The sequence below is a fragment of the Notolepis coatsorum genome, assembly GCF_963971535.1.
Source record: "Notolepis coatsorum genome assembly, chromosome: 4".
NCBI classification, from domain to species: Eukaryota; Metazoa; Chordata; class Actinopteri; order Aulopiformes; family Paralepididae; genus Notolepis; species Notolepis coatsorum.
This window is the reverse complement of record NC_140168.1, coordinates 179,675,516-179,690,650: the sequence shown is the minus strand read 5'-3', so window position 1 is coordinate 179,690,650 and position 15,135 is coordinate 179,675,516. Positions and strand designations below refer to the sequence as shown.

The window sequence follows — 15,135 nt, the reverse complement described above, 5'->3', positions numbered from 1 at the left end:
TCTATCTCTTTCTCCGTCTATGCCCTCTCTATCTCTTCCTCCATCTCTATCTCTTTCTCTGTCTATGCCCTCTCTATCTCTTCCTCTGCCTCTACCCTCTCTATCTCTTCCTCCATCTCTCTATCTCTTTCTCCATCTCTCCCCCCTCTATCTCTTCCTCCGCCTCTACCCTCTCTATCACTTCCTCCATCTCTCCATCTTTTCCTCCGTTCTCTCCTCTCCCATGTGCCCACTATGAAGAAGCCATTACAGCTGATTGCTTCATACAGACTGGGCGCTGAGTCTCCCTCGTTTATCTGTCCATTTTCACTAGTCGCCCACCCTTCGTCTCGTTCTGATTGGATTTGGGAGTGCAGCCGAGCTAAACGTGTGATGGCCTGGGTGGAATAAGAGTCATGGAAAATTGGAACGGGGGTAATAGGGTATGTGTGTGTCTAGGTATCTGTAGGTGTATGTCCGTGTGTCAGAATGAATGAACGAGGTATATTTTTATTAATGTGTCATGCCACGTAAGTGCTTGGCCCACATCCCATATGGAATTACAAGACACCATTATACAACAAAACAGAAGCATGTGGCCTGGTGCTCCTGACAAGGGAAATCCCACTGAGAACAAAGACCACAGAACAAAGATACAACCACAGCATCCAGTATAAAGATACCACAGCCACATGCAAAGATACAACCACAGCCTCCAGTATAAAGATACCACAGCCACATGCAAAGATACAACCACAGCCTCCAGTATAAAGATAGCACAGCCACATACAAAGATACAACCACAGCCTCCAGTATAAAGATAGCACAGCCACATACAAAGATACAACCACAGCCTCCAGTATAAAGATATCACAGCCACATACAGAAATACAAAGATATCCCAGCCACATACAAAGATACAACCACAGCCTCCAGTATAAAGATAGCACAGCCACATACAAAGATACAACCACAGCCTCCAGTATAAAGATATCACAGCCACATACAGAAATACAAAGATATCCCAGCCACATACAAAGATACAACCACAGCCTCCAGTATAAAGATATCACAGCCACATACAAAGATACAACCACAGCCTCCAGTATAAAGATATCACAGCCACATACAAAGATACAACCACAGCCTCCAGTATAAAGATATCACAGCCACATACAAAGATACAACCACAGCCTCCAGTATAAAGATATCACAGCCACATACAAAGATACAACCACAGCCTCCAGTATAAAGATATCACAGCCACATACAGAAATACAAAGATATCACAGCCACATACAAAGATACAACCACAGCCTCCAGTATAAAGATAGCACAGCCACATACAAAGATACAACCACAGCCTCCAGTATAAAGATATCACAGCCACATACAGAAATACAAAGATATCCCAGCCACATACAAAGATACAACCACAGCCTCCAGTATAAAGATATCACAGCCACATACAAAGATACAACCACAGCCTCCAGTATAAAGATATCACAGCCACATACAAAGATACAACCACAGCCTCCAGTATAAAGATATCACAGCCACATACAAAGATACAACCACAGCCTCCAGTATAAAGATATCACAGCCACATACAGAAATACAAAGATATCACAGCCACATACAAAGATACAACCACAGCCTCCAGTATAAAGATATCACAGCCACATACAGCTTAGTGGTGAGAGCACTTCTTGCGCGCGACCATAATCATTGTTTGTTCGGCTCCCCGTCGCGGTGGACTTTTGCTGATACAAAACGTAAATATATTACATACAAGACATAAATATATTACTTATACGAGACTTAAATATAATACTTATACAAGACGTATATATATTACTTATACAAGACATAAATATATTACTTATGGCTATACCATAAGGTACATTATGTACCCTTTTTACTGTGGTCAATTAGTACTTTATTTTAGTTTTCTGATGAGACTGTGTCCCTCACATCTGTTCACTATCTGAAGCAGGAGGATGCCAGTAATCTATCAACAGAAGCATAGCCACACTGCTTCTCCTCTGAAGACACATTCTTCGTCACAGTCAGGATCAGATAATTTTTTTTATAAAGGATCTCATTTTCACATGAGAACATGTTCTCCGTCACAGTCAGGATCTCATTTTCACATGATGACATGTTCTCTGTCACAGTCAGGAACAAACTCTCTCTGCTGTCTTTGTCTAGAATGTTCACACAGTAATGACCAGAGCTGGTAAATCAAGAGTCGCAGGCTGCTTGGACCTGCCTTGTCATTCTCCATATCCAGCACTGTTCCTACTGTCCTAAGGGAGGCCTTTACTCAACAGCAATGGAATGTCAACTGGAACCACCTCTGTTTCCACTTTGCGTGCCCTATATCATCTGGAATCGTCACCTTTTATTGTGGAATGCACCACTTTTCTATCTCCAAACTTGAAAGCTCTGCAACTGGGTTTATCTGCATTTAACACCTTGTACACTTTTTCCGTTTACTTGGGTATGTACTTTCTAGGTGAATTTTCTGAAAATATGGCTAGGGCTTAACCCTTTCTGCGCCAACAACGAGTTAACTTGTGTTAGCCCGCCAATCGTTGAGCGCCAACAACGTTGTTATGATTGTTATTTCTTTTATTCGCTATTGCCATTCAGAATTCATCCGGGCAGCCTGTGCAGGCTGTTCTGAGTGTGCCTGAGATTGCAGACGGTCAATACCGCCGCCTAACGCTGTTTGTTTGGGAAGAGTTTCTGGGAAGAGCTGAGCCGTGCGGGCGGGGTTTAAATACTCCGGCAAGATAAGCGCTTACAACGATGCATCAACTAGGCTGCCCCCCCCCCCCTCATTCATATGCAATGCCGGATAACGTGGGATGTCCTACCGCGACCAGTACTTGGAATGGCGATCAGATAATTGGATTCTTTTTTTTGCATTACATCAGAGACAAGGTAAGGACAGTATATATCCAATCTTGCATTGATCTGATATATTTTTTTCTCCCGCAATCGAAGCTGTCTGTGTGGAATGTGTGTGTGCTGTTTCCCATTGGTCACATCACAGCACGGAGGGGCGCCCCGCTCCAAGCCCCCTTTCATGTGTGCATGAGGAGACATAATAACGATAATCTAGCGTTGATTTCAGGAAGATTCGATAATCAGGCGAAAAATGGCAACCTCTTTACCTGGGATTACTCAGAATCACTCAAACTATACTCATATTCACCACGGTATAAAACGGAAATCTACGGATGAAAAAATTATCAGTTTTTTGCATGTTGACCAGAAGAAACTCACTGACAATCGTTATTAGATCCATAGCTATAATATTTAATATAGTTTTAGCACTCGCAAACACAGCATTCTCTCCATTGAACAAAGCGCTGGCACAAACGGCCATACGCCCACAGCGACCTCCGGTGGTCAATGTGGTTAAGTGGTTAAGTAAACAATACAAAATAGACAATACTGAAGTCTACAAGCGGGCAGAAAAGTGGACATTTTTTAACTTGAACTTGAGGACTGCATACTTTTTTTGCAAACCAAAACAACATACTTTATACTTATAGCACATGCATGTGCCTAGTCTCTTTTGAAAGATGACATTCTGAAGTTTCTGATTCCCGAAAAATTATTCACTTTTAGTGCTAACGTAATACAGTTACATAGATCTGAACTTGAGTTGTAAAAAAACTTGTTACTCAAGTTTTTCTGTAGTAGTTAGTAGTCCAGAGGTAGTATTTCCCCAGAAGGTGGTATGGCTTATAAATCCAGACGGAGCCATAGCCTGACGCCTTATGTACTACATATCCAAATTTCATAAAAATCCATTCAGAAATGAGTGATTAGGAGTGATTTTGGTAAACTGTGTAGTCTCATAGACTTCAATTCATTCATTTTCGAGATCGGATCTAGATTGACGGAACTACTGCAGCCTGAGGGCCCGCGTCCACCTAGCGCATATTTCTCCGTGAAACATGCTGGGAGTGCGCCGGCAGAGCTGGCTTGACGCACATCTTGTAGATGACAGAAAGAAATCTACAGCCATGCCGCGGTTTTGCACATATTATAGCATATTTGAATAACTTTATTGTATATTAATTATATATATAGTTATTGCCTGACACCACAGTTCGCCCTTTGCTTTTTATTAGCTTTTTAGTAGTGTATTCGTGTAGTTATTATTATTAGTTTTGTCGCGAATCTCAATGGTCTGTGTGGAGACAGCCAGACAGGCAGGCAGCTCCGGTGTCAGGTTACAAACAGAGTGGTAGATGAATGGCTGTGATTGGTTGTCTGAAAATGAGCCCAGCGCATCGCTCTGAAAGTTGAGAAAGTTTCAACTTTCGACCGCACAAAAAAGCTGAGAAAAGAAGCCGACGGCAGCGCACTTCCTAGAGGCGGCCGCATGCGGCCGCATGCGCTCCCTCCCCATTGGAATACATTGAAAACAGACGCGTGCGGTCCTAAATATGCGCCAAGTGGACGCGGGCCCTGAGTTGGGAGTGGTATTTTGCGCAATACCGTGTACTTTGCACAAGCCTCAAATACCGGCATGTAACTCGAGAACCGCTGAACGGATTTTGTCGGATTTTGTCGCTATCGACAGGCAACAAATAAGCCTTCAATGCGATATATATATATATTGTATTACAAAATATGCACACCCGAGCCACTAGGGGTCGCCAAAGTGCCGGTTGCAAAAAATCCGAAAAACGTCCCATATGAGGGACGTTGCAGCTTAGCGTTGCTTTGTCCATAACCTTCCTAACCTCCATAACCTCAAGCCCACGATATCTCTGCATTCAAATATTCATAATCTTCATAACCTTCATAACCTCCATAACCTCAAGCCCACGATATCTCTGCATTCAAATCTTCAGCTTCACTAGAAATCCTCCTCTGCCCTCTCACTCTGATAGTTATCATCAAATAATTGTGCGAAGAGACCTTTAGAATCAGTCTCCCGCCTCCTGAGTACAAGCTGAATATAATTTTCTCTGTTTCCATTATTCCCCACACCTCCATTGACTATATTCACACAGCGGCCAGGAGAACAGGGTGGAAAGGAACCCAACCTGAGCATGACATAAGAGCAAGATGGCCGCCATGGGAATGTATCTGGCTCGGTTGGCCCTAGTTTATTCTAACTACTCAGTTCATACAGATTTCAAGTATCCAAATATCAATGATGAATATTGCATAAGGTTTACACAGTTAATATAGGTGTGTGTTTGTGTGTGTGTGCGTGTGTGTTTGTTTGAGCATGTGTGCGCAAAAGTGTGTGTGTGTGCGCATGTGATTGTGTGTGCGTGCAGTGCACACAAGTATATGTGTGCGTGTGTATGTGTGTGTATTCATGTGCGTGTGTGTGTGTTTTGACTGTGTGAGTCCTATGTAAGCTCTGCAGCAGGTCTGAAAGGATTTGATCTCTAAAGCCCTTTCAGTCCACTGCTTTCATGTGACTTCATTCTCCTCTCCAGTCATATCTCTTCTCTGCATTAACAACTCCTGTCTATAGAACAAAGGCTTTTGTTTTGATTTGAGTGGACCATCCCTTTGCTTGTGGCCAGCGGGTGTGTGTGTGTGTGTGTGTGTGTGTGTGTGTGCGTGTACGCGTGTGTGTGCGATTGCGTGTTCATTTGATTGAGGGTCTTAATCAGGTTTGTTTAAGTGAGGAGGGGCCACTCGGGGCTTGTCTATCGACCCGCTCCTCAGAGGCCTGTTTAAAAACACACTCCCAGTACATCTAGATCCTTGCTACCCATTGACCACTCAAATAAAGTATTTATAGTGTGTGTGTGTGTGTGTGTGTGTGTGTGTGTGTGTGTGTGTGTGTGTGTGTGTGTGTGTGTGTGTGTGTGTGTGTGTGTGCGTGCGTGTGTGCGTGCACGTGTGTGTGCGCGTGTCAGACTTCTGCCAGGTGGAGCTGCGGCTGCTAGCCCACCTGTCCTCCGACCCAGAGCTGCTCCGCATCTTCAGCGACCCACAGGCTGCTGATGTCTTCACCATGCTGGCTTCACAGTGGTGGGTGGGGCACACACACACACATACACACGCTCACACACATACATACATACATACATACATACATACATACATACATACATACATACATACATACATACATACATACATACACACACACGCTCTCACACACACACACACACACACACACACACACACACACACACACACACACACACACACGCTCACACACACACACACACACACACACACACACACACACACACACACACACACACACACACACACACACACACACACACAGAGTCTCTCTCCCTCTTCCTCCTTTCTCCCTCTCTTTCTCTTACTTCTAGTAGTGGTTGTTTTGCCTTCTCCTCCTCCCTTCCTTCCTTCTTACATTTTAAATAAGATAAGATATTCCTTTATTCATATAAGAATATGAGAACGTCAACAGTGTAATCAAAGGTGCAGATGATGGTCTGTATTCCCTATCAGTTATATTATACGTTACAATAAATATGGTCAATAACACTTATAATCTGAATATATACTATGTAAGTAAAGTATACAGTATACACAGGTGCAGTATACACAAGGTACCCTAACTGGCATGATATACGTCATATGTTATACGTTGTAGTCCGTGCAGGTTAGGTGGTAAGTAGGCTGGTAATGATATGCCTCCTAAAATGTCTAAACGGAAGTACAGGAAGTACAGGCTACAGGCTTTCCGGTTTCGACAAAACAATTATAGAAACGTGTGAAGTGCACAATATTTCCTCGTTTAAGCCACTGCAACGCCTTTGCCTGAAGAATTTACTACATGACCGGGACGTTCTAGCTTGTTTGCCGACAGGATTCGGGAAAAGTTTGGCCCGTTTGGAGGCAGCTTCCAGGGGAAGTACATACACCGGAAACTCTACCCCATAGACACTTTTGGCTGTAGTTCTTTACCAGGCTTTATCTCACGGAGATACAACTGGGAACGAGGTTAGGTGGTAAGAGTCAGACACACTTGATGATTGTGTGATCAGACAGTTCTGGAGTTCTGCTGGCAGCGCTCCCTGCCCACTGCTGTGGAGCCTGATGGCCGCTGGTACGAACGACTCAATGTCTCTCTCTCTCTCTCTCTCTCTCTCTCTCTCTCTCTCTCTCTCTCTCTCTCTCTCTCTCTCTCTCTCTCTCTCTCTCTCTCTCGCGCGCGCGCTCTCGCTCTCTCTCTCTCAATCTCTCTCAGTCTCTCTCGCTCTCTCTCTCTCAATCTCTCTCAGTCTCTCTCGCTCTCTCTCTCTATATCTCTGTCTCTCTCTCTCGTCTCTCCTCGCCTCACACGGCCCTCATCTCAGCCCCCTGTGTTCCTCTGAGCCTGGAGGAAGCTGATGACACTGAGAGCCTGGCAGGAGGAGAGAGCCCCGCGGGTTGGGGAGCAGATGCAGACATGTTAGCGCTGTAGTCCGATTCATCTCAACTGTAGTGTTTATGGAACACCCGGACATTTGGTCTCCATGACGAATGCTAACAACGCTAACAATGCTAACGAGGCATCGCCAGGAAGCTTAACCCTTTCACTACCACACTACAGACGGTTGACTAAATCAAAATCCAATCAAATCAACAATTCAGGCTGTTAGATTAAGATTAACCTCTTAAACCCGATCGGCCCGGTACCGAGATTTATTTCATGTCACAAATAGATCAATACAGTCCGTATTAAGTGATGTGTTTCTTTTTCAAATGTAGCCAACAGTAAAGACCCTAACCCTATCAAAACAGCAGTCAAGGGCGGCTAGGTGGTGTAGTGGGCAAGGCGCTCGCCATCAACGCTGGAGACGCTGGGTTCGAATCCAGCTCTCGGCGTTGCTATCAGCTTGGCTGGTCGTTCACACTAACACAATAGGCAGTGTTAGGGGTGGGAAAGCTGATGGGTGGGTCCTGGGCGTTATGGACAGCGACCCCTACAGTTCGGTCGGGGCGCCTGCACAGCGAGGGTAGGATCTGGAGGGAGGTAGTGTGACCTTCCACACGTTACACTCTCCCGGTGAGAATCTGCGCTGCCAGGCTGGCTGCCGGCTGGCTGCACATGCGTCGGAGGAAAGCATGTGATAGTCTCTGGCCTCCCGGACCAACAGTAGGGGGGAGTGCGCAACAACCAGGAAGGGGGTTGGGAATTGGCATAACGACTAACAGTGGGATGGGAGAAAAATCGGGGAAAAAAGAAAAAAAATTAAAATAAAAACAGCAGTCAAAGTGTATATTTTCAGCACTACGTTTGTTTAGCGATGATTTTAAGTGTAAAAATCTCAGCGCATTGCATCGGAAACCGGATGATTTAGACGCAAGGACATGATGCCACGTCATGAAATCGTTGTAGTCGTAAGAAAGAGGAGACCCAGGGCTTTAGACGGACGTCGAAATTTCATAAAACTACACTACCCAACTCACACCAGCCGCAGTCAAAGCTGCAGCCGCTCTGTCACTCAAAACGCATTCCGAGTATGGGCGGAGCCCAGCCTCAAAACGGCTTAAAATTTTGAGGTAGAAAAATGCTGTTTTTGAGTACTTGATTAAAAATACAAAACAATGAATTTTTTGGAGAAAAAAAACTTACAGATGTGTTCCATAAACTCACAGGAATTGTGTAAAATTGCCCAAATAGTGAAAAAAATTGTCAAATAGTTCCCCTTTAACACTGAATGCCCAGCAGGGGGCGCACATTTAGTGCTTGAATGCCCACATCCACTTCAATGTTAGCATTAATATCGCCTAATCTATGTTTTAAATTATGGCTATGTGTCTAATCTGCCCGTCGCATTATCAATGACCTATTTCCAGTCAACATTGTCGAAGCAGATTGTTTTTTTATCGGTTCATTTCCGTTTCATAGCATTTAGAAAACCCCTCGTTTTCATGGAAAAAAAAGAGGATTCCATGATAATCGCCCCGTACTGTAATATTCTAGAACGTTGTCATTTGTCGGCCTATTTATGAATCGTTTTCAAATAAACGCTAGATTATCGATAGTATATGTGTACGTGTGCGCGCTAGTGCCGCGTGCTGAAAATCGATTCTCTCAGTTCCTGATCGCTCTTAGAGTCAAACAGCCATATCACAAAAAAAAAGAAAAAGCTTATATCTCTGTGAAAACGGGTCTGATTATCCTAATACTGGTAAAATAGATTCCTTGCCTGAGATCAGATGGTATCCAAATGGATTATTCCAATTCCTGATCGCCATTCCGAAAATCGATCCTTTTATTGATCCACCGCGTATACTGTACAACACATAATCCCCGCTGCTCTGAGGGTCCAGAATGAAGCTGATCGACTCCGGTCACATGCGTGAGAAATAAAATGTGGAATCCGGGTTTTTTTTTCTCATGCCTTTTGATTGAGTCCAATCCAAAAGGGTGAATTACCATCTGGGAGACGATAGGGGGCGGTTTTTTCACATCTGAGCGCCTGGAGTGGCTGATTTACCAACGGTAGAAATATGAATTCAGATCGCTAATAAAAATAAAAAAACGAATATTCTCGTTATGGGCATTCAACCCGCGGGGGGTAAACCCGAGAAAACTCGGGTTGGGCATCCAAAGTGTTAACACTTTGAATGCCCATCACGAGATATCTCGGGTTATCAGCCCGCGGGTTGAATGCCCATCACGAGAATTCTCGTTAAATTTTTTTATTAGCGATCTGAATTCATATTTCATCAACCGAGTCTATCGTTGGTAAACCTGCCCCGCCAGGCGCTCAGATGTGAAAAAAGCGCCCCCTATCGTCTCCCAGATGGTAATGCACCATTTTGGATTGGACTCAATGAAAATGGATGAGAAAAAAAAACTCCGGAATCCACATTTTACTTCTCACGCATGTAACCGGAGCCGATCAGATTCATTCTGGACCCTCAGCACAGCGTGTAATATGTGTTTTACAGTATACGCGTGGGATCAATAAAAGGATTGATTTTTGGAATGGCGATCAGGAATTGGAATAATCCATTTGGATACCATCTGATCTCAGGTAAGGAATCTATTTTACCAGTCTTAGGATAATCAGACCCGTTTTCACGGAGATATAAGCTTTTACCCTATAATGTGATATGGCTGTTTGACTGTAAGAGCGATCAGGAACTGAGAGAATCGATTTTCAGCGCGCGGCACCAGCGTGCACACGTACACATATACTATCGATAATCTAGCGTTTATTTGAAAACGATTCATAAATAGGCAGAAAAATGACAACGTTCTAGAACAGGGGTAGGCAACCCTAGGCACGCGTGCCTGCATAGGCACGCGGGGGCATTTGCATAGGCACAGGGGGCAGCACCAAAAAATTAAAAAAATACAAAAAAATACAAAAAAAAAAATAATTTTTTTTTTTTTTTTGCTTTGAAATATTATAGTGAACTATTTTGCACTGTTGTCGCATTTATCTTGTTGAAATCCTCCCACAGGTTCTTTTTACTTCCACATATTTAATTGAGACCCTTTATTTGTTTATTACGGTATTTCAATTTAGCTGGAAATACATTGCTACATCATTCAGTAACATTTGCAGAGCCTTATAACAAAAACATTATTACGGTCACCATTGTGACCAGTGGGATTAATCAACAAATTGTATTATTTATTTTTCTATTTCATTGAACATTGCACATGTTAAAAGCCATTTTTTTACTCAAAATGTGAGTATTACCAAGTCAACTTGTGTTCTTAAAACAATGACAATAAACATAGTTTTATTAGGTTGAAATAATGTGGTTGTGTACTTATTTTTCTGTTAACTTATTATGGATTGAAAACTGAAAACCTTAATGCACAGTAACTGAACTCAATATTTTTAAGTTCTGGTAACTAATTTTTTTTTTTTACAGTGTAGTCTTGCGATCAATCAACACTTATTTACACGATATACCTCACATTCACCCTCCATTCACATCCTGGTGTTCTCCTGGTGTTCTCCATTAGGCCTGTAGGTGGAGCTATGACAGCACACGTACAGTACACACACCGATGGTGTGTGATGTGTCCAAAAATGAATGGGCAAATGTGAGTGAAATGGTCGCACTGTATGCAGCTGTTTGTCTGCATTGCATTCCCCCCCCCCCCCAACTCAGATTTAGGGTTGATACAACCATCATAATAATATTGTTAATAATAACAATAACAATAATGATGTAATAATGTAAAAATTATCATTAAAAAGACCTGATTATGAGAAAAAAAAATAATTACGATGCATGGAATATTGTTGAGGCACACTAGTTACAACTATATTTCAAACAGGCACTCCATGTCAAAAAGGTTGCTGACCCCTGTTCTAGAATATTACAGTACAGGGCGATTATCATGGAATATTTTTTTTTCTCGTGAAAACGAGGGCTTTTCAAAATGCTATAAAACGGAAATGAACCGATAAAAAAACAATCCGCTTCGACAATGTTGACTGGAAATGAGTCATTGATAAGAGACGGGCAGATTAGACACATAGCCATAATTTAAAACATAGATTAGGCGATATTTGTTATGGTTTGACACCGACCCCAAACGCACGACACAAGAGAGTAGGAATTCAGAGTTGCCAAAAACAAGGGCTTGTTTATTGAGACTAATTAATGAGCACAGAATAGGCAAGTCAAACAAGACAGGTACACAAGCTAGGGGGAAAATGTTCTGCTGCTCTGCAGCTTCTCCCGTGGTGGTAGTAGAAGGTAGCAGATGCTGACGTCTGAGCCGCTCTGCAGACTTCTCTCGGCTGAATCTCCGAAGTGTTGCGGGACCGAGAGAGAGAGAGAGGGAGCGAGTCAACAAGGGTGCAGGTGGAACGAGCAGGAGAACAGGAGAGGTGACTTGTACCCAAATACAAAAGTTATCCAAGTGAACTAATCTTCGTGTAAATACACACAGTGAGCAAAGTTCCACAACACAATCCCAAGTGAATATCTTCGTGTAAATACACACAGTGAGCACTGTTCCAAAACACAATCCCAAGTGAATATCTTCGGTGCAAAAATAGACACTGAGAGTGAAGTCCAAAAAACAATCCAATGTGAATAATATCTTCGGTGTGAACAACACACAGTGGGAGATGTAAAGTCCCAAAAATATTATCCCAGTGAGAACAACAAAAAGGCGATCGCTGGGTGAGTGACTGTCTGATAAAAAAGGTGGTAATCTTCAGTGTTATAGAAACACACGAAAACGGAATTTGATCAAGACAGTCAGTAAAAAACTCACCCAGACGTAGTGCGTAATGAGTGCTGGAACAGCAGCGGAGCGAGCGCGTCGCCACGGGGAAAAGGTGTCCAAGAGGAAGGCTTCTTGGAATATCCTGGAGGTAAAGCACAGAGAGCAAACAGCAGCAGCAGCAGGAACGGAGAATGCAAACAGAGAAATATCAAAACGATCCAACAAAACTAGAGTGGAGAAACGGGGTATAAATAATACGGGATTGATTGATTGACAAGCAGTGACAGCTGGGGAATGTGATTGAAAAGCGTGCGGACGGGAGAGAACCAATCAACGACGTCTCTGACGACGTCACTGGGAAGAAGCGTGTGAATGGGGGAATTGAATGATTAACAGAAAGCTTAAAGGGACAGAGCGAGTGGGAGAGCAGCGGACCAATCATCACGGTACTTCAAGAAGCCCGTGGTGGGGAAAGAGCCAAACCTTACAATATTAATGCTAACATTGAAGTGGATGGTGGGCATTCAAGCACTAAATGTGCGCCCCCTGCTGGGCACTGAAAGTGTTAAGATTAAACTGGACTTTGAAGAAGCCTTTATTCATTGCACACATTGACAATGTAGTCATGCAGCGACACACACATTCGATGGCCGACACACACAGGAACACACACACATGCAATTTTGGGTCGCCGATTACATTTTGTCTCTGCGCATTTTGTCTCTGACCCATCCCGTCGTCCTTCCCCCCAAGGGCAGCCAGGAGCAGACATTTCTTACTTTCTTTCCCCAATCTGTTACATCTTCTTTACTTCTTCCATCTTGCTCACCCCCCCCCCCCCCCCCCTCTCTCTCTGCCTCTCTCTCCCTCTCTCTTTCTCTGTCTCTCTCTCTGTCTCTCTCTCGCTCTCTCTCTCTCTCTCTCTCTCTCTCTCTCTCTCTCTCTCTCTCTCTCTCTCTCTCTCTCTCTCTCTCTCTCTCTCTCTCTCTGTGAACCACGATCTCTGGTCTGGACTCTGATGCGCACCAAGCGATTCCAAAACCTCGGCCCACTTCCAGTCGGACTGTGATATGGACCATCTCTGGTGTGAAAGCAATTTCAATAAAGTCCCACTCAAAGTGAGGAGATCATTAATCAGTTGTCGTCGTTGTCGTCGCCTGGATTTTGTGATTTTTAATTAACAATTATAGTAATAATTATTCAAAATCAGGTCATTTCCAAAGTCGTGCAACACATGAATGACTATCCTACCTCACTACACCACCTCCCAGTCCCAAGTGATCACACGAATGACACAACTCCAGCTGTGGTAGAGCCGGACTGAGGGAGTTGAGCTTGAGTCCACTCCTACACATCAACAGATATAGAGCTATGACTGTAGTCCGGGAGTCAACTCTTTTGGGATTGACTCTCCACCACTATGTGTTCGCCCGGCCTTGGAAACAGCAGCGGCATTACGTACGTCTCCGTCAGTTCATGATTCTGACTGTTTTGAACAGACGTTTTTAAATGATTTCCTTGGTATCTCTGGGGGAGCATTAAAGAAGGATGTCAAAGTCTCTATACATCGCTATAAGTCTCTTTAAGTCGCTATAAGTCGTTATAAGATGCCGCAAGGCTCCATCTCGTCTGTGTTGTTGCTCTGCTCCTTTTGTAACTGCCGCCCAGAATATCTAACCAGATGGTGCACTTGGTATTGGGCAACAATCTAGTGGTTTCGGACTTTTATACTATTATATGAGAAAAATCGAAGTATTTATACCAGTTCTGTACAACAAGTCAGCAGGAAGGGTACAACTCTGGCAGCTAAGGGTAAGTAAGATTGTTCGTCAAACAGTGTTGAACTTGAGTGCTACAGTCTTGAGTGCATTGTAGTGTAGACATAATATGACATATTGGACTATTAAATGGTAAATGGTAAACGGCTGCATTTATATAACAGCTTTTATCCGAATCGCTTTACAATTTGTTCCTCACATTTTACCCATTCACTCACACATTCACACCGACGGCAGAGGCAACAATGCAAGGTGTCAACCTGCTCATCGGGAGGTAGTTAGGGGTTAAGTGTCTTGCTCAAGGACACTTCGACACTGCCCGGGAGGAGCGGGAACCTCTGGATTACCAGACGACTGCTCTACCTACCGAGCCAATGCCGCCCCCGATTAACATAGTAGGTAGTAATATACGTAGATTACTTAGTAGCAGAGTGCATAATGGTAAAAGAAGGTTAGTAGTTGAAGAAGGCTGTTTTTAGTCGATGGCGGAAAACTGGGGCGGTTTCAGCTGTCCTGACTGTGGTGGGAAGTTCGTTCCACCATTAGGGAGTGAGGACAGAGAATAGCCTGCTTCAATTTGATGACCTTTGATCGCTTTGAATTGCTGCCTATTTAAAGTCCAGTCGGTATGCATGAACCGCTCTCTGCTGACACCACTAATCAACCTTCCAATTTGTTATGTCGACTGGATCAAATGTGGGGCTGCTCCGTAGAAAGTTATTGAAGCACTGATTTGAATGATCCATAGAATGTGTGTGTGAGCTCTTACACCCAGTTGAGGTTTCCATTCTGGTTCTGGTAGCAACACTTTAGCTTTAGGAGAGAGAGACGTGCATGTTGACCGAACTCTCCTAGAGCACAGAAATAACGGCAAATTCTTAAAATGGGTGGCATTCCCCTTTAAAGCTTAGTGGTCTCTTGGTGGGTTAGTGCTCTGTCCAGCAGGTGGCGGTGAGCCCTCAATGTGACACCTGCTCACTTGACAGAGAGATCTATGTGTGTCTGAAAGGTCAAACTGCCTACTATTTAGTAAGCATTTTGAGTACACCAGCTCAGATTATTTAGAAGTTTAATGGCAGCAAAATGCCAGAATATTTACCCAATTGCTGAATAAACAATGCACAACTTTTCTTGTCATGTTATGCATTGAAATGAGTGCTTTGGTCGTTTTTAGTTTTGTTTTCCATGTATTTCAGACACTGTGTG

At 43.5% G+C, this 15,135-nt stretch overlaps 1 protein-coding gene across 1 annotated transcript in view; it reads left to right on the top strand.

The window, feature by feature from the left end:
* The window catches only part of poln (polymerase (DNA directed) nu), a gene marked incomplete at both ends in the record, with an annotated part of 436,170 nt that overhangs the window by 283,203 nt on the left and 137,832 nt on the right, over positions 1-15,135 (top strand). The window contains one exon of the mRNA XM_084312171.1: positions 5,889-6,003. Within this exon, the coding sequence (XP_084168297.1) occupies positions 5,889-6,003 (115 nt within the window). The remainder of the gene's footprint in view (positions 1-5,888; positions 6,004-15,135) is intronic.